Genomic DNA, 24,962 nt, shown 5'->3' with positions numbered 1-24,962 from the left:
GTAATGCAGAGCATCCCACGCCCCAACAAGCTGGATACAAAGGGAGGGTTTCGCTCTGGATCCCACACTGGATTCTGGAATATGACAGGGGAACCTGGGAAGGATCTTTGCCCTGGCCACGACATCACTATCAGAGACAAGACTGTAACAGGGACCTTCTTGATGACTACTGGAAGAGGAAACAATTGCTACAATGTGAATCACACTTCTATTAGTCAGGTTTTGTTTTTGTAACTTTTGCATGTTTCTGGAGATTTCAAGTGAAATGAGGCATTTAATAAATGTCTTACAACCTGAAAGCACACACTCAGAATAAATATTTGAAAATAAATCACAAAGGAAACATAATCACTTCTTAGTCATCTTGTAATAAATGTACTTATTAAATAATAGTCTTTGCTGTCTGCTTCAAAAAGGTTATACATTCTTTATAGTATTACGTGTCGCTATGCTTCCAACTCTTACATAACAGCACTCCTGATAACAACTTTCTGGGCACTGGCTGTACTCAAATTTCTAAGAACTGTGCACAGTGTAGCAATGCAAGTGGTATTCAATGCAGACCAATTATGTATCTTCCCCAGGTGGTAATGGTGCTGAGTCTTAAAGTAGATTACCTGAGCCTATTTTGAGTGCATTATGTCTTAAATTACATTTTCTCCTGTCTCAAGAACCCGTTCAACTGAAGAGAATCATAAGATTACAAGGTAGGCTATTCAAAACTATCATTTCCATTCTTAACTCCTCATTTGCGTGAATCAGATATGTGCAACCAAAATAATACACAGAAGAAAAAACAGGTACAGAGGCTAACAAAAATACAACAGTCATCCCCAAGCCCTTATTTCAAATTACTAGGTTTCTTCTCTTAAAGAGTCTCAGTGTTTGCAAGGAATGACTTCATAAGAACCACCTGAACTTTATACAACTTCATAAGAACTTACAAAAGGTTTACGGTGCTTAAAAAAATCTCTAAATCACTAACCTATGACACTTACCTCTCGGTCTGATCTTCGGGGGCATAAGGCGTCCACTTCATCAAAGAAGATCACACAGGGCGCTGAGTTCTTGGCTCGCTGAAACACCTGTCGCACCGCACGCTCACTCTCACCAACGTACTAAACATACACAGAAAGGAAACAAAACGCAGAGACAGCGCAGCTTTGGGTGCGGGCCAAATTATAGCAAAACTAGTTTTAAATCACATTTATATGTCAGAGTCCAAAAAGTATTAGGTTGAACCATATACAACTGCTGATATTTAACCATTTTTGACCTATGAAAACAGCCCATTGTATGTGGTTCAACTTAAAAAAATTAGTTACTATTTAAGTTTATAAATTTCCTCATTTAAGACATGAAGACTTACATGGAATGTAAGGTCTTCTCTAGGTCAAACTCTATTGTCTTTTAGAACTGATCCCCTGAGCTTTATGCATATAAAACACCCAGCAGTTATTCGCATTAATTCAACGGTAATTTTAAATGCAAACAAGACAATTTACTATTCTATTGTCATTTCTACACATGTCATCTTGCTAAAGGAAGAGCTATTTTGTCATATAGCACCAGAAGAGGCAAACTGAGCCAGCCAGCGCTCTAATAGGTTTCATAATGGCATACTGTACATCAAAATCGAAATCAAAACATAAAACATTAAGATCAGTCAAGAAATACAGCAACTCACAAGCAGCTATAACATTTAGAGCTATTTAATATAAAAAGTTATATGTAAAAATACAGTTTCACTTTTACCTGGGCCCAAGAGAAACTGTTCCTATAAAATTTCAAACTAGTTAACTATGAAAAGCAGGTTTTTCGTAATAAAACTGCTAAATAAGACAGAATCTGAAAGCATCTTTACAGTGCCGATTAGATCATAAGATACCTCTTATGTTACTTTATGACTACATGGCCAGAATAAAGTAATTAAGGCATAGAATACATCACAGATGACAGTGACAGCAGCATTTTTATTTCTCATTTGGAGAGAACCTTCTTTCCCTCACACCTGTCCTGTACTTCCGCTCATTCTGCTTTCCTTACTGGAAACTGCTTTTCAAACCTCCCTCCAAAAGCTGTCCTTGCATTCTAATAGATCCCCAATCATCTTTCTTCCCAGCACTCTCTCTTATTTGCTCTTACAAGCGCTTTCTACTATTATAATGTTTGAGGTGCTGTCACTATATTATACCATAAAGTCCCTGGAAAGCCTAAGTCATGAGAGTTTCAAATTTTTCTTTGCTCATAACATCCTGCATAGTGTACAGATATATAGTAGACCAATCTAGTTTCCTGAAAAATCTAATTCAGCAAAAATTATATTTGGGATGCTGAACCAAAATACTCAGTAGATATTTTGGAAGAAAAGATCTCAGTGGGTTGGGAGAGAGAAAGTTTCAAACAGGGAGGGAAGAAAACGATCACTCTAGCTGGCAAAGGGACTTTGGATATAGCAAACCAAAATGACTACATGAAAGGAAATTCGATGTAGGAGGAGGTAAACCTCAAGTTTCAAAAGGCTAGATTAAAATCAATTCATCTTAACCAAGTCAACAATGATTGAAAATAAGCAAACAAGAAAATCCAACTATCTTGGCCTTTAAGAAATATTTCAAATAAGGATCCTATACTTCTTTCTAATTCCTCACTCACTACGCAGTTTTCAACCATTATGATCTGGGTTTTGCAAAGGAAATAACTGAAAACACTCTCCTTGAAGTCACTAATGACCTTCTGATCACGAAATCCAAAGTCCCAGTTTCAGTTTCTTTTATGCTGTTTGGTTACGTTGACAGGGCTGACAAAATTATCTTCCCCTGGTCTTCAGGCTTAGAAAGTCCTGGGCACCCTCCACCTTTGGACCAGTCTCCTTTGCCAGCGTTTCCTTCCTTGCTCTCTAATTGCTGGAGTCTTCCGAGGCTGCGTCAGAGGCTCACTTAATACACTCACCCGGGCAGGCCTGTCCCTTCCCGAGCTCTGGGCTGCCGTTTAGATGTTTAGATGACACTGACTCTCAAATCTCTTCCGAGCGCCAGACTCACATTTCTTACTGTCTGCTCCGTATCTCCCAACGGCTAAAAAGTGCTGGAGCAAACTCACGTTCTAACCTCAAGATGTTTATCTTCCCTGTCAGATTACCTAATCTCTCAGGGTCATTCTCTTCCCACATCTACCCCTAGAAGACAAATCAGACCAGAATGAGACAACATTTCATACTCATCAGATTGGCAAAAACCTAACAATGGGAACTCTCCCTCACTGCTGGTGAAAGCATAACGCCATGACAACCGCTTAGGGAAAAAGTTGGCAATACTTACTATTTTTGAAAGTACACATATTATGTAAGACACAGCAATGCTACTTCTGAGGGTATACCCTTGGGGGAAAATATCTCACAAATATGCATAAAGATATATGCGTGTATATATATATGTTCAACCTAAACATCCATCAAGAAAAAATCTGATTTTTAAAAGTGCGGTTATATTCATTCAATGGAATACGACACAGAAAATTAACAAGCTAGAGGTAAACATATCAACAAAGATAAATATTATAAACATAATGCTGAAAAAATAACAATAAAACCAAGTTACCAAAAAACATTTAGGGCCAGCCCTGGTGGCTTAGTGGTTAAGTTTGGCATGCTCTGCTTCAGCGACCTGGGTTCAGTATCCAGGCACAGACCTACACCATTTGTCAGTGGGCATGCTGTGGCAGTGGCCCACATACAAAATAGGGGAAGACTGGCAACAGATGTTAGCTCAGGGCAAATCTTCCTCAGGAAAAAAAAAAATCATGTATCATCTATATAAAGTAGGGTTTTTTGGTTATGTTTCATTGTATATAAAAAGAGTTCCAAACATATAACAAAAGTAGACATAATAGTATACTGAAGCCCAAATACACCCATCACCCAGCCTCAATTATCATTGACTCAATTCATGACCACCTTTGCTTCATCTTTACCCCATCCACTTCTCTTTCTCTTTGTTATTTTGAAGGAAAGCCCAGACATTATATTTTATTTGTAAATATTTCACTACCTCTAAAAGACAATGACTTTAACACAACTACAATATTATCACACTTAAAAGTTATTTTCTTAATATCAAATATCCACTAAGTGTTCAAATTTCCAACTGTCTCATAAACATTTTTGAAATACGCAAAATACTACTATATGCTGTTTAGGGATAAATACATAGATAGTAAATATAGAAAGAAGTACACAGAATTAATAAACACCACATTCAGGATTACGGCAAACTCTATGTGAGAGAGAATGGGGACTGTGGTTAGGGAAGGGTGCAGGGGCTTCAGGTACATTAGTTTTGGGTTTTTTTAAAAGCTGGGTGAGACATATATTCATTCATTATATTACTTTGTATAACTTATATGCTTGAGATATTTCATAATAAAATTTTTAAAAATATTACATTCTTAAAAAAAATGTTAGACTCTTGCTTTAACACCTCTATTAGCTCTCTGATATTCTGAAGGCAACATCCAGTTCTAGCCTCGTATGAAGGCCCTTCACTGTCGGCTGTAGCTTTCTTTTCCAGCCTCATCCCTCACCAGTCCCCACCCTTTCAAGGCTCATTTCTAATTTCCCCTCCACTAAAGAACCAAAATTCAGTGCCAGAAAAAGTAAAGAGGTGCACAGAAAGCTCACAGGAAATACTTAAGTATAAATCCTTATTTTAGGAGGAAAGTAATATACAAAAAATAGGAGAGGGGATACATTTTAAAAGCTTTTTAAAACAAATGATACTGCTTTCATTTCTTCTCTTTCTATATTACAGAATGGCATTTTTACTTTCCATAGGGATGGACAGGAAATAAGAAATGCAAACTCTCTTACATTTGAGATAGAAACTGCTTAAATGCAGAAAGAAGTTGCTATATAGTACTTTATATAGTATATAGTATATAGTATATAGTACTTTTGCCCCACAGTATTTTTATTTATTAATACTTAACTCAGGTGAGCTACACAACAACTGGACAAGGAAAGCAGATCAGGAGTCAGACAACCCACATTCAAACCCCAGCTCCACTAGCTCCCAGCTGCCAGACTCTGGCCAGGCTACACACCCCTCCAAACTGAAGTGCCCCCATCTGTGAACGAGAGGAAACCGTAACTCATATCTTTCAGGGCTGGTGAAGAACAGTATGTGGAAACTGCTAGACAAACACATGGCAGAGAGTAAACACTAAAATATTAACTATTTTGATTATTTCCATTTTGCAGGTGAGAAAACTGAGGTTCAGAGATTGAAAGACTTATTAAGGAAGCATTAACACACACCAAGTGGTCCAGCAGCCCAGAGGTCAACCTGTTCACTCCGACAGCAGTGATCTGACCAAAATCACCACCGCTGTTTCAAAGACCTAAGGACAGTGTGCCCTGTAATTTGAATGACCGTTATTTTTCCTAATCTAAAACAATGGTAAATGACACAACTTACCATATTTAGTAATTCAGGGCCCTTGACTGATATAAAATTTAGTCCAGACTCATTTGCAACAGCCTAGTAAGAGGAAACAAAAAGATACAAATAAGACAAAGATACAATGAAGTAATAGCAATAACAATAATTTGTGACAACACAAGGGCTTTTTGTGGTTTATACTCTATTTCCCCCTTTTATAGTTGCCTCTTTCTTATCAGGAGAGGAGACAAATGGGAAAAGGAGAAATGGACTGGAAAAAAAAAATCAAAGGAAGTAAACGTTAACCTAAAACTTTCTAAGAATACTCAGACTAGAAAGCAGATGGAAAGAGCACAAAACATTTGTGTAAATGTTCTGTTTACACAAACATGCTTATGCAGGTACATTTGCAGCCCTAGCCTGGAATTCTACTGAAATCATCTGTATCAAAAACGCTTTGCCCAGTGAAAGCAATCACTCATTCATAAACCAAAATTCAAAAACGTCAGTATCAGTCTTTACCAAAGGTGGGTATTTACGGATTATTTTTAATAAATAAAGATTAAACACTATGGTTCAAAGCCCAAGAGAATAACAAAGGAGAAACATGGTTACACGTGTAGAAGAATCCAAGAATTGTAATCTAAACACAGAGATGAAACCTGAATAAAAATCACTAAGGGGGACCAGCCCTGTGGCCGAGTGGTTAAGTTCACGTGTTCGGTTTCAGTGGCCCAGGGTTTCGCTGGTTCGGATCCCAGGCACAGACATGGCACCGTTCATCAGGCCATGTTGAGGCAGTGTCCCACACAGCACACCCAGAGGGATCTGAAACTAGAATATATAACTATGTACTGCGGGGGCTTTGGGGAGAAGAAGAAGAAGAAAAAAAAGAAGATTGGCAATGATGTTAGCTCAGGTGCCAATCTAAAAAAAAATCACTCAGAACTTCAAAATGATCAGGGAATAGAGTTGTTTCCTATTCTTAGAATCTGATCTCTGACCTCCAGAACTATATTCAACGTAACTCCTCAGCATCTCCATTTCGATCTTACAGGTATTTTAAACCTATCACTTCCAATGCAGGACTCCTGATTCTCTCCCAACTCCTTGCAAACCCCACACCCCAAACTCCGACAGTTGCTAGGGTAAAACCCTGGTGTCTCCCTTGGTCCCTTGTCCTGTCACGTCATCCAGTCCATCTGCAAGTCCCATCAGCTCTAATGCTAAAATACATGTGAGTCTGCCACTCTCTACTTCTCCACTATACCGCCACCCTCACCCAGAGCGCCACCATCTCCCGGCTGCACACGCAAAAAACCAAACCAAACCCAAACCGAAAAACCCTAAGTGGTCTCCTCCTTTTCGCTCTCTTTCCTCCAACCCATTCTCCACGCAGCAGGCAGAGCACTCTTTTAATAACATCAATCGGATTATATCTTTTTACTAGGTTTCTCATTTATCTTCGAGGACAATCTGAAATATTTACCATGGCTCACAGGCCTGTATTTTGGGACAAGACAGCTTCTCCTTAGTCCAGCCACAGGCTCTGTCTCTGGTTCTCAAAATCACCAAGCCCTTTCCCACTTCAGGGAATTCTGCATCTGCTGTTCCCTCTGTCTGGAAGATTCTCCTCCTGCCTCTTTGTGTGCTGGCTGGTCCTTCAGGACTCTGTTAATATCACCATCCCTTGAACACCACAGCTAAAACAGCCGCCTCCTGATCAGTCTATCACAATGGTCTGCTTATTTCCATCGTAACGTAGCTGGATCTGCAATTTTATTGTTTTACATGTCTACCGCCTGCGTCTTCCAAGAGACAGTAAATTGCATCAGAGCAGGCATCTTGTTCACTAGTTTACCCCTAGCACCTCAGACAACTTCTGGCAAAGAGTAAGTAGCTTGGTAAATACTTGTTGGACAAATGAATACATGCATGCTCTGCCATGGAAACACTGCTCAAAATGTGGATTATCCACATTCTCTCAATCTGTCTTTCCTGCCGCCAATTTCATAACTTTCCTACCTCTCACTAAAGGAGAGTCAGGATACACATCTAACAAAGTATGAGCTATCCATATTAGGTTTCAACATCCATATGTCAGACAACTAAAATTTATCCCATTAAAACCCCTGAGAGTTTCTGAAATTGTCGGAAGTCTTGTCTTCTAAATGAAATACGATGATCATAATTTAATTTTTTCTTGGATATCACCAATATCACCATGAATCTTGTATTCAGTATTAACAGCTGTTTGCTTCCATACTACATAGTTCCAGAACACTAAATGATTTTTACTATACTTTTCAGTCTCCTTATTGGTCATCAGTTTTCAGTGTGATGACTCCAGCAATTACATGCTCTCACTTTATGCTCTTTACATACTATGCGCCAGTGTTTAGAAAAACTGTATTACTTTATTGCTATCACGAGTAAACAAAACAACCAAGATCAGCCAAAATCTTAATTTTAATCCAATTCTACGTTGCCAGGTTCTGATTGATATGTAGTTCCATGACTTTCCCTCAGTAACACTTTGCTTCTGCTATTCAAGGACATTTTCTATTATTTCTGGCTTCTTGGGCCTGTAGTCACGTACCTCGGAGAATCTGATGAAAGTGATGAACTTTCTCCTTGGAAAAAATACATATACAGTCACATGCCACATAATGATGTTCCGTCAACAACTCACCGCATATACGACCAGTGGTCCCATAAGATCAGTACCGTACAGCCTAGGTGTGTAGTAGGCTGTACCTTCTAGGTTCGTGCAAGTACATTCTACGATGTTCACATGACCAAATTGCCTAACGACACATTTCTCAGAACATATCCCTGTTTGTAAGTGACACGCAACTGTACACATAATATACTGCCTGGGCTCGTGGATCCAGTGAGCTGGGAAGCCATCCATGGAGTCCCAGGCAAGACCCCTGAGCCAACTGTCAGACACCAGAAATCTGACTGAACAGAGAGGTACCAAAGTGTTGGCAATTTGCAATGGGGAGAGAAGAGGAAAAATTTGATCTATGATGTTTTAACATTGTCTACGGATTTCAAATTATCCAAGCTATCTCCTCTCTGCTGTGACCAGGACTAATCAAAGGTAGATGAACTAATTAAAAAACAAACGTTATGAGACACTCAGGTGAGGGAATATGAGACACTCAGGTGAGGGAAGTGCATCCACCTGGTGAATCCAGACGCTAGCAGGCAGGACCTTCTTTCTGAGTATGTTTTTCTAAAACTGCTAGGAAAAAACGTAGACCCATGACTGTGGTGTTTTCCTCTCCCTCCTGTGTTCCCAAATTCCTTTACAGCAATACCTTGTAGGAGTACTGGAAGCACTAAATAAGCAAATTTAGTAATATATGTAAAAATGAGTTTTACAAAATTTGTCTATATATTATATATACACATATATGTATGTACATGCACATGAACGAATGACACTCGATATTTTATATTTACCAAGGAGTCACACACTATTTGGCTGCTGTAGTACTTATTAAAAATACCATTAGGTTTAATTTCTTATTTACAAGTAAATCAAATATTTTTAAAAGCTTGTAAGCATTAAGTAAATTATGCATGGACTATTATACAGACATTAAAAATGATGGTTGATTCAACTTATCAAAAGGGAAGATAGTTCTAATAAGCAGAACTCCAAAGGGGGGAAAAATCATAAAAAGACTGGGAAATTTGCCCACTTAAATATGTAAAAAACACAAAAAAAGTGTGCCAAAAATATGATCAATAAAATTAAAATGGCTAAAATAAACTGATAAACATATTTACAAATAAAACATCTTTTTTTTTTTTTAAGATTGGCACCTGAGCTAACAACTGTTGCCAATCTTCTCTCTTTTTCTTCTTCTTCTTCTTATCCCCAAAGCCCCACAGTACATAGTTGTATATTCTAGTTGTGAGTGCCTCTGGTTGTTCTAGGTGGGACGCTGCCTCAGCGTGGCCTGATGAGCGATGCCATGTCTGTGCTCAGGATCCAAACCGGCAAAACCCCGAGCTGCTGAAGCAGAGTGCACGAACATAACCACTTGGCCACGGAGCCAGCCCCCAAATAAAACATCTTAAGAGTGATTATAAATAAGAAAGAAAACCACATGCATGTTAACAAAAAAACAGGCAAAGGATATGAACAAATCCATAAAGAAAACTAGTCAATAAACATATATGAAAAAGTCCACTAGTAATTTTTAAAATGCAACTTAGGGGCGGACCAGGGTTTCACTGGTTTGAATCGTGGGTGTGGACAGGGCACCACTCGTCAGGCCATGCTGAGGCAGCATCCCACATGCCACAACTGGAAGGACTGACAACTAAAAATACACAATTATGTACCAGGGGGCTTTGGGAGAAAAAGGAAAAATAAAATCTTTAAAAAAAAAAAAAAAAATGCAACTTAAAAACCATAAGATACCATTTGTACCTATTAGATTGTCAAATATTAAAAACAATGTTAATAAGGCTATTGCTAATTTCCAATGTAGTGAAATGGATACTGACACCCTATTGATAGGGGTGAAAATCTGTGGAAGGCACTTTGGTAATGGATCAAATGTAATCTGGTAATGGATCATTTTGATCAAATGGTAATGGATCAAGAGCTTTTTAAAACATGCACTCCTTTTATTGAAAAAGTATTCAGGAATGCATTCTAATAAAATTATCAGCTGAATTACAAAAATGTAAGTACAGGATTGTTTAATGCAATGCTGTTTTGGGGGGTTTTTTGGGGTTTTTTTGGTGAGGAAGATCGGCCCCGAGCTAACATCTGTGCCAATCTTCCTTTATTTTGTATGTGAGATGCAGCCACAGCATAGCTTGATGAGCAGTGTGTAGGTCCACACCTGGGATCGGAACCTGTGAACTCCAGGCTGCCAAAGCAGAGCATGCACACTTCACCACTACGCCCCTGTGCTGGCCTGCAGTGCTGCTCTAATAGGGAGTCATTTCCATAAGTTACAGAACATCTTTATGCTAGAATGCTATGCAGACATTAAAAATACTGATGTGTATTTACATATACCGACACGGGAAGATGTTCAAGAAATATTGCTAAGTGTTGAAAAACCTCATATTTGCATAAATGTGTGTAAAAGTCATACATATTATCTTGATATGTAAGTACAGAAGAACATCTGGAAGGAGTGACAACAAAACGAAACAGTGGGTAGCAGTAGGCAGTAGTGAGGGGATTATAAATACTGCTTTTCCCTTCTGCTTATCTATATTTTCTATTGTGAAAAAACAATTTTTTTAAAATAAGAATTTTAAGGAACACAGAGGAAAATACTTAAGTTATAAATAACATCTAAACCAAAGCAGGAAACAAGGTCAGCTACAAACCTCAACTATGCAATAACACTCACTAAAAAGCCAGGTTATAATACACAGAAAACATAATAATTGCTGTGTTAAAACTGATGGGGTTACGGTTGACTTAAAAACCCTTTTCTTTTCCAAATTTCCAATGATGTACTTTTTGTAATTAAAATAAAAGTGGGAAACTTTCCTAAAGAAAACTGTCGGTGTTGCTAAAATGAACTTCAAATAGAATTGCACAATATCTCACTGTAACTTTTAAAGTTAAATTCATGTTCTCCTATCTGATAGTAAGAAATAAAATACCGGCAGTTGAACTTATACCATACCTTTGCCAGCAGAGTTTTCCCACAGCCAGGAGGACCAGCAAGGAGGACTCCAGCTGGAGTCACCAATCCAAGAGCTTTGAACTGATCTGGGTTACGTACTGGCGCCTGGAACGAATGATCCCAACAGCAGTCCATTACAGATGTCTACTTCCTACAGCACATTCTAATTACCTCCAGATGTGTATTTTCAACACAGATTCTGACGCCCAAAGATAAGAACAGTGCCTGGTGCAGAGTGCTTACCTCTGTTCCACGCATGAAGTATATGGTAACAAATTCTAAAATCCCTGTGCTAAATGTCCAGCTTATAAAAATGTTAGCAATGCCCTCCAGAAGCAGCGGAGGTCTACACAGGCGAAAGCCAGAGACACCTGTTCACTGTGATGCCAGTGTGTTTTCTCTTTCAGCAGTTACACACCTCTAAACGGATCGTACTTCACTAACAAACCATGGAATGATGAGTAAGGGGGAAAAGTAAGACTAAATGAAAATTAACCCAAAGTCTCATGGGCATTAAAACTGCCTTGACCCTTACAAGTGTGACTGAGTTCAGAAAGTATTTCTCAAACAACTTGGTCTTGGTGAAACCCAAACTTTTTTTTTTAAACTCACAGAATCAAGCACAACCAAAAGAGTAAGTCTAAAACAGATCTCAAAAGAATGAAAATCCATTGTTGGGGCTTAATAATGAAACAACAGAACATAGAAAAGAAAACAGTCAAGTCCATTTACACACAGACCTAGGACACAAGCGTGGTCGTTTACCCACCACGTATGCCAACGACATTCTGCAGCAGAGACACCTACCAATATTGCCATGGTGAGCTCCTCTCTAATATCCTCCAGGGCACCAATATCTGCCCACGTCACATTAGGCACAGTGACAAAGCCTTCCCTTTTTGCAGAGGGTTGCACAGAGGATAGAGCAACAATGAAATCATTCAGTTCAATGCACAGCCCTTGCAGCTGCTCCTCTGAGAGGGGATCTTGGTTTCTTAGCAACCCCAGTAGCCTTTGCAATTCATCCTTAAAGGGAGAAATTGAGGGAGAAAATGAAAAACCACAAAGTTTGTTGAAAAAGTTACTTTTTATACTTTCAAAAATTATTACTACAATATTTCTGTAAGCCATAGTAAACTTCTATGTTTTAATAATGTTCTCCATTGACATAGTCATTTATTTGATTTGGTCAAGGAAAGGTACCCCGCGTATAATCAAGCACAGGAGAATGATTTCCATATGCTATACTAGGGGTAGCTAGGGCAAACACAAGCAGTTCGCAAACATCCATTTCAACAACCATGTATTTCCATTTTTCATTTATAGATGTTCAAGCAGCAGCTGAATTTTGATGAAATTAAAACAAAATTACCCTGGCAGTCTGATTTCATAATATGGTTCCTTGGTGGTTTATGAGCTAAATAGAAAGCAGGCAATTTTCCTAGGACTACTGAAATCTGGAACTTGACAGGCAGATTTCTCGATTTGTGAAGAATATGAGAGGACAGGTGTAAAAAGCAACTCTAATTCAATTTATAAAATGCTAATTTACATGCAATATTACGGAAGGAAGTTGTTCACTATTACTTTTAACAGATCTAATTGTGCTTCCAGATGAGTAAGGAAGAAACAAATGATTTGAAAACAAAAGAGCTAGATCTAAGCCCCTGCTCTAGACAGGTGAGGCCACGTGGCCTCGGGCAAGCACAATCTCTTACAGTTTAGTTTCTCTGATTATAAAATGGGGAAAGTAATGATATTTACTTGACAAAGTTAAATAGACCAAATTATATTATAGAAGCTCCCTGTGCAAACTATAAAATACTACATAAATGTTATATTGAGTTTTCATTGTTATATTGAATTTATTCAGAATCAACTAAAAAAGTCAAACTATACTTCGGAAATTATAAACATTCTGGGTACAACCAATAATTATTCTAAAGATAAAATGCCAATAGAACAGAAAATCATAAACCTCAACTACCTCAATACTTGCTTGTAGGATAACACAAAGTAAAAACCCTTAAAGGACAGTGTAAGGCCCTGCACAGAGAGCACCTGTGTTTCGGAAGTGGGCTCAGTTCCAGCCCTCTCTTCCCGGCCTCCTTCAGATGGCAAACCTTCAGTCTCGGGATCTTTCTTCTGCTGCTCCTGGAGCTTCATTAAGACCCTGTGGACTGCACACATGGCTGCCTCTCGGCAGAGCGCCATCAGATCAGCGCCGACAAAGCCCGGCGTCAGGTGTGCTAAGTGGCGAAAATGAAAAGTGTCGGGAAGTCGTAGTTTTCTGCACAAAGTCTGAAGTATTCTGTAGAAAAGACAGGGAAAAAAATTCAGATTCCTAACCTACCAGTAAAAACAAGTCACCGACAATATTTATTTGAAGTCCTTCCTCTCTGTCAATGGTATTTTAACGGGTGCAATATAAGAGCAAATCATTCATTCATTCAACAAATGCTAAATCGCTGTTACATAACTCACTTTATTCCATTAAAGATTAAGGTATAACATCTGCTTTGTTAATGCTGTGAAGAACAAAAAATAGATTTTAAAAAATATTCTGCCTTTAAGAATTTTACAATATCACAGAGGAAATAAGATAAATGATTTATGAGGATATAAGGTAAGTTCTACTTTTAGTGTAGATTTAATGGACATCTAACAGAAATAAAAGCCTCCAAACTCAAATAAACCACTAATTCTATTCATCACAACCAATTAACGGAGATGCACACTTTAGCATTCAATTTTACATCAGGGCAGTTACTTCTCCAACTTCATCTTTACCTATCGTTCATCCCTGTACTGCATGTGTGAAAACTTTTGCTCAGTTTAACTAGCAACATGGTATATGTAAATGAAATGTGGACTTCTAGATAATTATTATTAACGGAATACCTTAATTTCTGGTAAGACCTACTGAATAAAACTTAAAAGCTGTAGAGATACTCAGGATGGAAGGTGTGAAGCTACACCGCTTGAGTTTGACAGCAGCTCCTCCACTCTCTGAGTAACCTGGGCCGGCTGCTTCACGCCTCAGCTTGTTTCCTCATTGGTTAAATATATTTTATAGTAGCACTTCCTCAAGGGGACGTTGTTGTAAATGAACATATGCAAAGCCCTTAGAACAGTGACTGACCCACAGTAAGTACCCAATAAATGTTAGTTATTATTATTCACATTTTGTGATATTAATTAACTTGGATAAGGAAATGTATTTTGAAATTTCCAAATGTGTAGGGGAGACTAACATTTCAAATGTCAAGCCGATGGAGAAGTCATAGAAAAGTCACTGGGATCATGTAAGTGAACAGAATAGAAGCAGATAAACGTTACTGACAAATGAAAACTAATTCACTCAGAGACTCTAAACAACAGGAACCAAGAAACGTTCCATTACAGAACTGTTTCCTAAAGATACAGACCCCATTTGCTGCTATGCAGAAGAATCTAAGAGATTTAAAATCTCATGAAAAATAGCTAACATAAAACAATTATCATCCTTTCCTCAGTTACAGTCTATTCTGGAAAAAACGTGGATATTTCCACTCATCATACTACAGAAACTCCAAAGGAGGAGAAAATAATGATTAAGAGATTTTCAGTTTCACGAGGTGGAGTAAAGGGTTTTCAGCAATGCTTCCTCTGCCCGAAGAAAACAAAAACAAGAAACAGAAGCACACACTCCGTGGTCTAAGCGACTAGGAGACTATCTGTACTCTCCCCAACACCCCTCCTCCAGCCTGCTCTGGAAGTTCTGCAGATAATTGGCAATAGAGGATCAGCATTTATTTTTACGAGGCCTTTGAAAGCTATCAACAGTCGTCCTAGGCTAAAGGCGTCAGCGTGGCTCTACATAAAGAGAGGTATTGATGCTGACAAGAGAGACTGAAGCAAACAGGTATCTGGGTGGTTGCGATGGAAGCATATTTTACTACCAAAGAAGAGAAAGGCCACTCAATATAGGTCTCTCTGTCAGCTCTAGCTGATGCCCTAAGGACTATAAATCCCCAGAAAGATTCAAGTATTACAGGGTTCCCAGAACAAATGATCTAGGTTTAATGATATATTTGACTATAAATAGGATGAGTTAACTAATTTTTTAAAAATAAACCTTTTAGGGGCTGGCCCTGTGGCATAGTGGTTGGGTTTGGCATGCTCCACTTCGGCAGCCTGGGTTCACAGGGTCAGATCCTGGGCACGGACCTACTCATCAGCTATGCTGTGGCAGCAACCCACATACAAAATAGAGCAAGATTGGCATGGATGTTAGCTCAGGGCTAATTTTCCTCACCAAAATAAACAAATTAATTAATTAAAAATTTTAAAAAACTACTTTAGAACAATTTTAGCTTTACAGAATTATGCAAAGACAGTACAGAGTTCTATACACCCCACACCCTTCTCCTATTATGAAGGACAATTTTGAGGCTCATTGCCCCAATACTTTGTAGCATGTCCTTCCATTGGGATTAGTCTGATATTGTTACTATGATTAGGCTAGGATGTGTTTTCCAGAAGAGGACCACAGAGGTCAAGTGTCCTTCTCACCACATCACATCAGGGATGCCTACTATCAACACAACGCATCACTGTGGATGATCACTAGGTCGGAGACAGTGGTGGAAAGGGTTTCCACCTGAAGTTACTCTTCCCCTCCTTCCACTGCACTCTTCTGGAAGTCAGTCGCTACGCCCAGCTCTCATTTAAGGGTAGAGAGTTACAGGCCACCTCCTCAAGGGCAGTGCATCTACATAAATTATTTGGAATTCTTCTGCACCTATTCTCACCCATTTATTTATTTATTCAATCATTTATTTACATCAGTATTGACTAATAGGTATTTGACTCTCTGTAATTTTGAACCACAATTTATGAAGAAAGAAAGTGGATGGAGAATGGTAAAGGACCTAGCAGAGGGGAAGAAGTCAAAATTAACCTTGGGAGAAGGGGCACTGATGAGAAGGAAGTGCATTTGTCTGGTGGAATGCCACAGACCAGGAACTGGAGGCATCAAAGTGTCCCAGGACAGAAACCAGGGCCACAGCAGGGAGCCGAAAACAGAAATTATCTGAAAATCTGCCTAAGAAGTATTAAGACCCCACATATTCCCCACCCCCTGGACCAGCAGGATACCAGGAACGTGCTCTCCGGTGAAACCGAACCAGGGGAGGGAAGCTCCAGGTTTGTGGACAATCTAAGATCAACTCCACCAGGAAAATGGGTGAAACTCTGTACAGTGTATGCAATTCCTCAGCTCATTCCCCCAGCCTAGGTCAGAAGACCAGCAGTTAGCCATAGAGCCCCATGGTGTTGTCTGAAGATCTTTTTCTGAAAAATCTGAACTGACTCAATGAAAAGAATCTACAGAAACTGACATTTGGAGCTTTTTAGCTAAAAAGTTAGCTGGTCATCTGCTTCATCATGGCACTCACAAAGGAGCCTGTACTGCAGATGTCTAATCAGACTCTTTTTTTCTTTTTTGTGAGGAAGACTGGCCCTGCACTAACATCTGTTGCCAATCTTCTTTTTTTTCCTCCCCAAAGCCCCAGTACATAGCTGTATATCCTAGTTGTAGGTCATTCTAGTTCTTCTATGTGGGATGCTGCCACAGTGTGACTTGATGAGCAGTGTACAGGCCTGTGCCTAGGATCCAAAGCAGCAAACCCTGGGCCGACAAAGTGGAGCGCGCAAACTTACCTACTCAGCCATGAAGCCACACCCCTCAGCCTCACTCTTAAAACAGCAATGGACAGCCAAGGACTGCCATGTGAGCAGAGCTGCCAGCACGAAAGAACAGTAATAACAGCTCTCAATTACCGAGACTTACTCCAGACCAGGGACTGCTGTCCTGACTGTGCACATTACTTCTTGCTGCCTCTCACTGTAATAGAAGGCACTAGCACAGGCCAAAATAAACACATACACACACAGCAAAAAGGAAACTTGGAGGAAACAGGGATGTGGAAAAAATTGTGAGAGGGTTAGCAAATGGAAAAATATGGCAACCGTGAATTCCAGAAAAGTTAAAAAAGTGAAGAGAGGAAATGCAAACATAACATTTCCCACTGACCTGGGAAAGCAGTGAATAATATTTATATAGAGGAGAAATGAGAATGCTAAATATGGATATATCAAAATTCATAATACAACTGTATACTACAAACATATGAATATTGTTTGGATATTAGATATATTAAAGATTGTTGGCTACGTAATGGCATTGTATATATGTTAAATAAAGTCTTTCTCCATTAGATACTGAAGTACATAGTTGAAATGATACAATGCCTGAGATCTGCTTTATAATGCTCCAGGAAAAAAAAGGGAAGGGTAAATAAAAGACGACTGTGAAAATGTTGATAATCGTTGAACCTGGGTGCTAAGACATGGGGCTCATTATTGTGACAGTTCTAAAGCACGTCTGTAAGTTCCTGACCCTCTTCTTAGTGAGAGGTGGGGTCTACGGCTTCTCTCCTTAAATCTGGGCTGTGACCAAACACAGTATAGTGGAATTGATGCTACGTGGCTTCTAAGGATAGGTCTAAAGTGAGGCCACTTCAGCCTGTTCTCTGCAATCCTCAGGCAGCAGCCCCAGGCAGCCACGTAAGAATCTGACCACCTCCAGGCTGCCCAGCTCTGATGAAGCCCAAACTGTCCGTAAAGGGTGCCACATGCAGAGGCCTTTAGCTGGGAAGAGAAAGGAGGAAGGGGATGGACCAGATCAGATGACAGATATACAGAGACAGACATACAGAGACAGACAAGCTAGACGAGATGGACAGGCAGGGAGACAGGTAAGACAGCCCTGCCGCTCCAGGCCCCCGCAAGGTTCTGGCTCCAGCCACCATCTCCGCAGACACACGAGCCCCTGAGACAGCACCAACTAGCTGAGGCCTTTCTGGATTCTTCACACACAGAAACTGTGAGAGACAATACGACAACTGTTGTTGTTGTAAGCCACGAAATTTTAGGGTGGTTTGCTTTGCAGCAATAGAAACTGGAACAATTATATTAGACTCCTTTTCTGTACATTGGAATTTTCCATAATAAATTGCTTTTAAGGATCAGAAAAATATCAAGAGCTACCTCAAAAAAAATGTTTTCGGGGGCTGGCCCCGTGGCCGAGTGGTTAGGTTCGCGCGCTCCGCTGCAGGCGGCCCAGTGTTTCGTTGGTTCGAATCCTGGGCGCAGACATGGCACTGCTCATCGGGCCACACTGAGGCGGCATCCCACATGCCACAACTAGAAGGACCCACAACGAAGAGTATACAACTATGTACCGGGGGGGCTTTGGGGAGAAAAAGGAAAAAATAAAATCTTTAAAAAAAAAAAAAATGTTCTCCTTTCTATGTGTCAGACATTGTGCCAGGTACACAATTCAATCCTTAGGAAGCCTTTAAGCTAGCCAAAAAAACATAAAACCAGGCCTACTGGTATGGTTCTATACCCCAGTCCTAATCATTGCCTGAAAATCCTACTGTGATCCAAGCCAGCTCATCTCAGATTATCCACGGAAGCAATTTCAGACCATCATTCTCAAACCTCTAACCTATCCAGCGCGTGCCTCACTTTCAACTCACAGAGGAAACGCCCTCAATTTGCCAGCACGCCACAGATAAACCTACTTCCTTTCACACCCTTCCTTCCCCTTTACTATCTTTCAACAGAAGCAGCCCTGTTCTCAGGCCAGCACCTACACATGAGTCCTGATCCCTGACTCCTCCCATTTGTCCCTTCCCATTAGCACTTAAAGACACTCAGGTTTCTCTTATGCTAACAAGGCCTCTGTGACACTCCATTACCTACCTCCTGCAGCTCCCCCCCTCCTCCTTCTCCACAGCCAGACTTCCCTTCAGTGAACCAGGCAAGTCTGTCGCTCTCGCTCCATCACTTTCCATTTGCTCCTCGGCCGTTCCAACCTGGATTTTACCCCTATCGTTCCACTCAAACAATTTTTTCTTAAGTTCACTAGTGACCTCCAGGTTGCTAAATTCAAAAACAACTTTTCAGCCCTCCCTTGCTTGACTTCTCATTGGCATGACCTCTCATTCCTCCTTCTGGAAACATCCGCTTCCCTCGGCTTCCACCACACAACATTCTTTTCATTTTCCCAATACTTCTGGCTGCTCCTTCCACGTCCTTAGCCTGTCAGGCTCTCTGGGCCTGTCCCAGGACCTCTACGTCTGCTCTTCACTCTCTCTCTGGACAATCTCATCTACTTTCACAGCTTCAAGTGCCATCAGTATATTGACGACTCCCAAAGTTTCACTTCCTCCGAGCTTCAGACTCATTTGCTGGCTGCCAACGCGACACCTCCATTGGACATCCTGCAAGGACCTCTAATTCAACTGCCCTTACCTTCAACATCCATCCCCAAATCCTCTTATCCTCCCGTATTTCCCATCCCCTCCACAGAAAACCACCTGCACAGAGGCTTAAGTCACAAATCAGGGAGTATTTCCGTCTTGTTCACAACTCCCACCTCTCCACACATGATCTGTCAACAAACATAACTTACTGAGTCTACTTCCTAAGCGTCTCCAGTTACTCCAGTTCTATCTACACTCCCACCTCCTTAACCCACCCGCCACCACCTCTGCATCTCGCGACAGCCTCCAAACCGATTCCTGCTCTCCTGTCACTCACGCCTCACACTGCAGCTACAGGGATCTTTTCAGAACAAAAAGCTGTTTCCCTCAGGGTCCTGCGTAACTGCTTTATTCCTTCCTGCCACTCACAGAGTAAGTCCAAAATCCTCACCAAGTATGTGAACTGCCCTCTGTACACCTCTCTGGCCTTTCCACATCCTCTCTCTTCTTCCACAGCCATATTGTTCTTCCAGTTCCCTGGACACACTGAGCTCTCACTCACCTCAGGGCCTTTACACACACTATTCCTACCAGGAATACTTTTTTCAGTTAATTGCTATTTATTCTTCAAGTCTCAGCTTTCTCAGAAAAGCTTTTAAGAACCCCCAGACCTGATACATCCTCCCTAAGACCCCGACTTTGTCTTTCTGTATTCATCTCATTTCTGATTACTCAAAGGAGCGGCTTAAGTGCCAACCACTGTGTCTCCTTGGTGTGCCACAGGTGCTTAAATAAATGTCTCCGCAGTTAATGAATGACTGGGAATTAATGACATAAAACAAACATCAACGTATCTCAATTCTAATAAATAATTTCCCCAACTTAGAATTTAACTCCTTGACATCTGCATACAATATCACTTCTTTGCTTCTGCACTCAGAGCCAGACAAAAGCACAAAAACAAGAAAACCTCATTTGCCTTTGTCAAAGACTCAATTACAAATACTCTTCCTCAGGAGGGGGAATTAGTGATTAATGGGTACAGAGTTTCACTTCTGCAAGGTGAAAAAGTTCGAGAGATTTGTTGCAATGTAAATATACTTAACACTACTGAACTGCACTTTTAAAAATGGAAACTGGTAAATTTTACATTTTTTTACCACAATAAAAAAATTAAAAACAACAATACTCTTCCTTAAAAAATTCCACTCAGTATTATGTTAAGTGAAATAAGCCAGATAGAGAAAGACGAACTCTGTATGACTCCACTCATAGGTGGAAGTTAACATATAGACAAAGAGAACTGATTGGTGGTTACCAGGGGAAAGGGAGATGGAGGGAGGGCACAAAGGATGAAGTGGTGCACCTACAACATGACTAACAATAATGAACAACTGAAATTTCACAAGGTTGTAAACTATCATAATCTTAATAAAAAATAAAAAAAAATTTCCACTCATAGGGGCCGGCCCCGTGGCTGAGTGGTTAAGTTTGAGCTCCGCTTCAGCGGCCCAGGGTTTCACCTGTTCGGATCCTGGGAGCGGACATGGCACCGCTCATCAGGCCACGGTGAGGCGGCGTCCCACATGCCACAACTAGAAGGACCCACAACTAAAGTATACAACTATGTACTAGGGGGATTTGGGGAGAAAAAGCAGGATGAAAAAAAAAAGATTGGCAACAGCTGTTAGCTCAGGTGCCAATCTTAAAAAAAAAAATTCCCACTCATAATTATATTCAAGAGCTATCTTTTCTCAGCCTTTGACCCTGCTCTTCCCACCAGCCTTAAACACACTTATAATACCCCCTGTTCAGTCTCAGACAGAATTCTTGCCCTGGCCACCTATGGCTTAGCTAGACCACTAAGCCCACATAAAACACCAACATAAATGCCTATAGCACTTACTCTCTGAATCTAAAACGGCGTTTGAACACACTGACACAAGGCAGTCATAGATAACTGTAGACACCAGAAATACCTGTATTCTACGTATTAAGTCCAAAGGAGAAAGGTACCTTGAAAGGAGAGATCTCTGACAAATTTCTTAACCAAGTGACCAAACTTAACATCACCAATGATACAAACTGACACTATGAACCTCTGGAGAAGAGGTTCTGAGAAGGACACCTCACCACCTGCGTAGGATTCTTGCCCAAGACGTTTAACCTGAATCCAGTCATGAGGAAGCAGTCAGATAAATTTAAATTGTGGGGTATTCCACAAAAGACTTACCTGGACACTTCAAAAATGTCAAGGTCATGAAAGTACTCCCTCCCCCAAAAAGGCAGATTAGAGGAGGTTAAAGGGACATGTCAACTTAATAGCAGATTTGATCCCTGAGTGGATTCTGGTAAAACAAAAAAGCAAACAAAAAAGCTAAACAAAATGAAAGATGAAAACAACTATAATGGACGTTTTGGGGGCAACCGGGAAAATGAGACTGGATTACATATTAAGGTAACGTTATGTCAGGCGTTAAGTTTCTTGAGTGTTAAAATGGTATGACAGCTACACAGGAGGATTTAGGGCTGAAGTGTCATGATGTCGTCACCCGTCCCTCCAATGGCTTGGCAAAATAAAGTCTACACACACACGCATCTGAACGTATGGAGAGAGTGAAAGCAAACATGGCAAAATGCTAACAAGTGGTAAATTCAGCTGAAGGGCTAAATACAGATATTTATTGTACTATTCTTTCAATTCTTCTGTAGGCTTGAAATTTTTCAAAATATGGCCATTTACTAAAGCCATTTAAAGACTTTGCTGACGATGGAATACTGGATAGACAGACACAGGATTTCATCTTGTAGGGATGACGGGCCCCACTGTGTCCACGTCTCTACCATCAGGTCTGGTGCTTAATCACAACCAGGCTTGATAATGGACACAGCCCTTATTTCTCTTTACCTGTATTGCAAGCATCTCGAAAGCAAGGACTTATAATTCTCTGTGTTTCCCATATTACCTACTACAGTGGTATATACAGGCGCTATATGCTCAATACATGTTTGCTGAATAAATACGAACAACTTAAGTATTAAATATTATTATTTTGCTGCAGGCATAAACACGTTAGTCAACAACCCTGAATGACTAACTACTTAAAGAGTGTCTATGCGGAAATGCAACGTGCACACACATGAAAGACTATGAATATAACAGCTGAAGAAGAACGGACGAGAGACAAAGAAGGCTACACGTGCTTCTCGCCCCTCATTTTCAAAGCATTCAGTTCAGATGACACGGTGTACACAAACTGCTTTCTATAAGAACGTACCTTTCCCTGGATGCTTCATCTGGGATGCCCAGGCATATTTCTCGGTCGAACCTTCCAGCACGTCTCAAAGCAGGGTCTAAGGAATCTGGCCGGTTAGTAGCTCCAATGACTAGGACCCGAGCTGTAGCCGCCACGTTATTCAGATCTAGTAACACCAGACACAGGATGAGAGGCGAACAAGACACCTGACAATGAGGACAATAAAGCTTACGCAAGTCATTTCAGTGGCTGGAGGGAAAGTATTACACATTTTCATAGCAATATACATATAAAATTAACAATGACTAAATGTCTAATACGTGAAAGATGTGAGGAAGATAAATACAAACTTTGTCCTCAGGCAGCTTGCACTCTATTGGGAAACATGTAAGACAAATGTTGTGAAGCCCAACAGCAGGTGTGAACAAAGCCCCACAGCAATGCAATGGAAGACACTATGAATTCCGATCGAGGAAGAAGGGAGAGTTCGGGAGGAGCCACCACTCTGGGAAAGCCCTGAAGGGTGAACAGGATATTAATAAGCAGAGATGCAGGTTAGGGATATTCTACATGGAAGAAATGGTACGAGTGAAGGCAGAGACGGACAAACAGGTGTGACATGTTTAGACAAGGTGAGCAGTCCAGCAGGGGGTCTGGGCAAGACAGAGGATGTCTGTCTCCAGAGACTCACAGCATTAATTTGAGATGGGGATGCAATAGTCTTCAGTTGCTCTGCTAAATCTACAGACAGATTTTTAGCAATGGATGGAAGGCAGAGCCTAAAGTGTATCTTTCGTAAGTATTATTTCTCTCAACTGAAGCAGGGTCGAACAGCAGAGTCTGAGTTATACCCTCTAGAGTGTGTAATAAGAAGGCAGCAAGATGCTAATTAAGTACTCTGACAGCCAAGTCATGAGGAATTTACAGTATGTTCTTTAGCCAACAGAAAGCCATGGAAGGTTTTTCTGAGAAGACTTGTGTTTTGGAAAGATAATTCTAACAATAATTTTGAAGAGAGTAAAGAGGAATAAAGGGGAAAAGAGTTTGTGGTATTTGATTACAATAAGTGGGTAAGAGATGGGTGAAATAAGGTAGGAACATAGTAAATAAAAAGGAAACCCCCAATTTAAGTACAGGGTCGTAGACGGAATCAAAAGCACTAATGATTCCATGTGAGGGGTGAGGGAGAAGGAAGACACAAAGACGACTTAGTTTGGCTGACAAGGTTGGAGGTGATGCTCTTAACTCAAATGTGGAACAGAGGGAGGTTCGAGAGAGGCGGAGGGGGCTAAATGGAAGAGTGAGCTTAGCTTCGGACACACTGAGTGAGGCGTCTGTGCGATGGTCACAGGCAAGTGTCTGACAGGCAGTTGGGAATAGGGGTTTGAAGCTTCTCAGAACCAGGTTAGAGACGTAACTGGAGAGTTTTCCAATGAAGAGCTGAACAGGAATAGTTTGGAAACGGGTAAGAGGCAAGAACAGACGACCCAGCATAAAGCCTTCAGACTATCTTTAAGGGATGGGTAAAAGGAGGCAAGCAAGGAAAGGACAGTGGTGAGGAGCTGTCAGAGAACCCGGAGGAGGACAGAAGGAGGGCGGTGTCACTCAAGCCAAGCGTACTAACAATCACAAGGGCAAGGGGATCAGCAGGACCAAACGCCCTCGACGACAATCAGTCCTGAGAGCTCGCTGCATGCCAGGCTCTGCTTCCTCCAGGTTAGAGCCTCTCCCTCAGCCAACCCTCACAGCAGCCCTCAGACGGAGGTGTTAGATGAGATACTGAAGAACAGAGGTTCAGAGGGATGGGAGCCAAAAGCAAGCCAACACAGGTGGCAAACAGATGACACCAACGACTCTTCTGTGACCAGTTTCAGTAAAACGGCAGAGGCAGATATACAATCATGGGGTGAGGTGTAGAACAGAATGGAAAGAGGAACATACATTTAGTTGACAGCGACTATTCTTTTGATAAATTTTGGAAGGAAAAGAAGAGAGTTCATAAGGTGGTGGGTTTGAGTGAAACAGGAAAGCTCTTCAATACTTTTTGAAAACTGAATAGAAGAAACTGGCTAAAGGAAGAGGGTCATGCGATGAGATGGATCACTGATCAAGCAAAAGAAACCTCACAGGAAACGAGGAGCCGTCTCCTATTCAGGGACATCACGAGCTACAAACTCGCATCCACGTGAAGATGTTTACCCTGAATCCTCCTTGCATGAAGGCTGCTATAGAGCCAAAGCTGTTCGACTGCTGCTTCACACGTCTCAATTTCCGAAG

The 24,962-nt window shown here is 40.7% G+C and overlaps 1 protein-coding gene across 3 annotated transcripts in view; it reads right to left on the bottom strand.

The window, feature by feature from the left end:
* Positions 1-24,962, bottom strand: part of NVL (nuclear VCP like) — an 89,894-nt gene that overhangs the window by 46,362 nt on the left and 18,570 nt on the right. For all 3 annotated transcript variants that reach the window (XM_046679376.1, XM_046679377.1, XM_046679378.1), the window contains 6 exons: positions 22,707-22,851; positions 13,175-13,424; positions 11,921-12,139; positions 11,114-11,218; positions 5,475-5,537; positions 999-1,118 (listed from right to left, as the gene is read on the bottom strand). In XM_046679376.1, the coding sequence (XP_046535332.1) occupies positions 999-1,118; positions 5,475-5,537; positions 11,114-11,218; positions 11,921-12,139; positions 13,175-13,424; positions 22,707-22,851 (902 nt within the window). The remainder of the gene's footprint in view (positions 1-998; positions 1,119-5,474; positions 5,538-11,113; positions 11,219-11,920; positions 12,140-13,174; positions 13,425-22,706; positions 22,852-24,962) is intronic.

Source organism: Equus quagga, chromosome 12 (assembly GCF_021613505.1).
Source record: "Equus quagga isolate Etosha38 chromosome 12, UCLA_HA_Equagga_1.0, whole genome shotgun sequence".
Lineage (NCBI taxonomy): Eukaryota > Metazoa > Chordata > Mammalia > Perissodactyla > Equidae > Equus > Equus quagga.
This window is presented reverse-complemented; position numbering and strand designations above follow the sequence as displayed.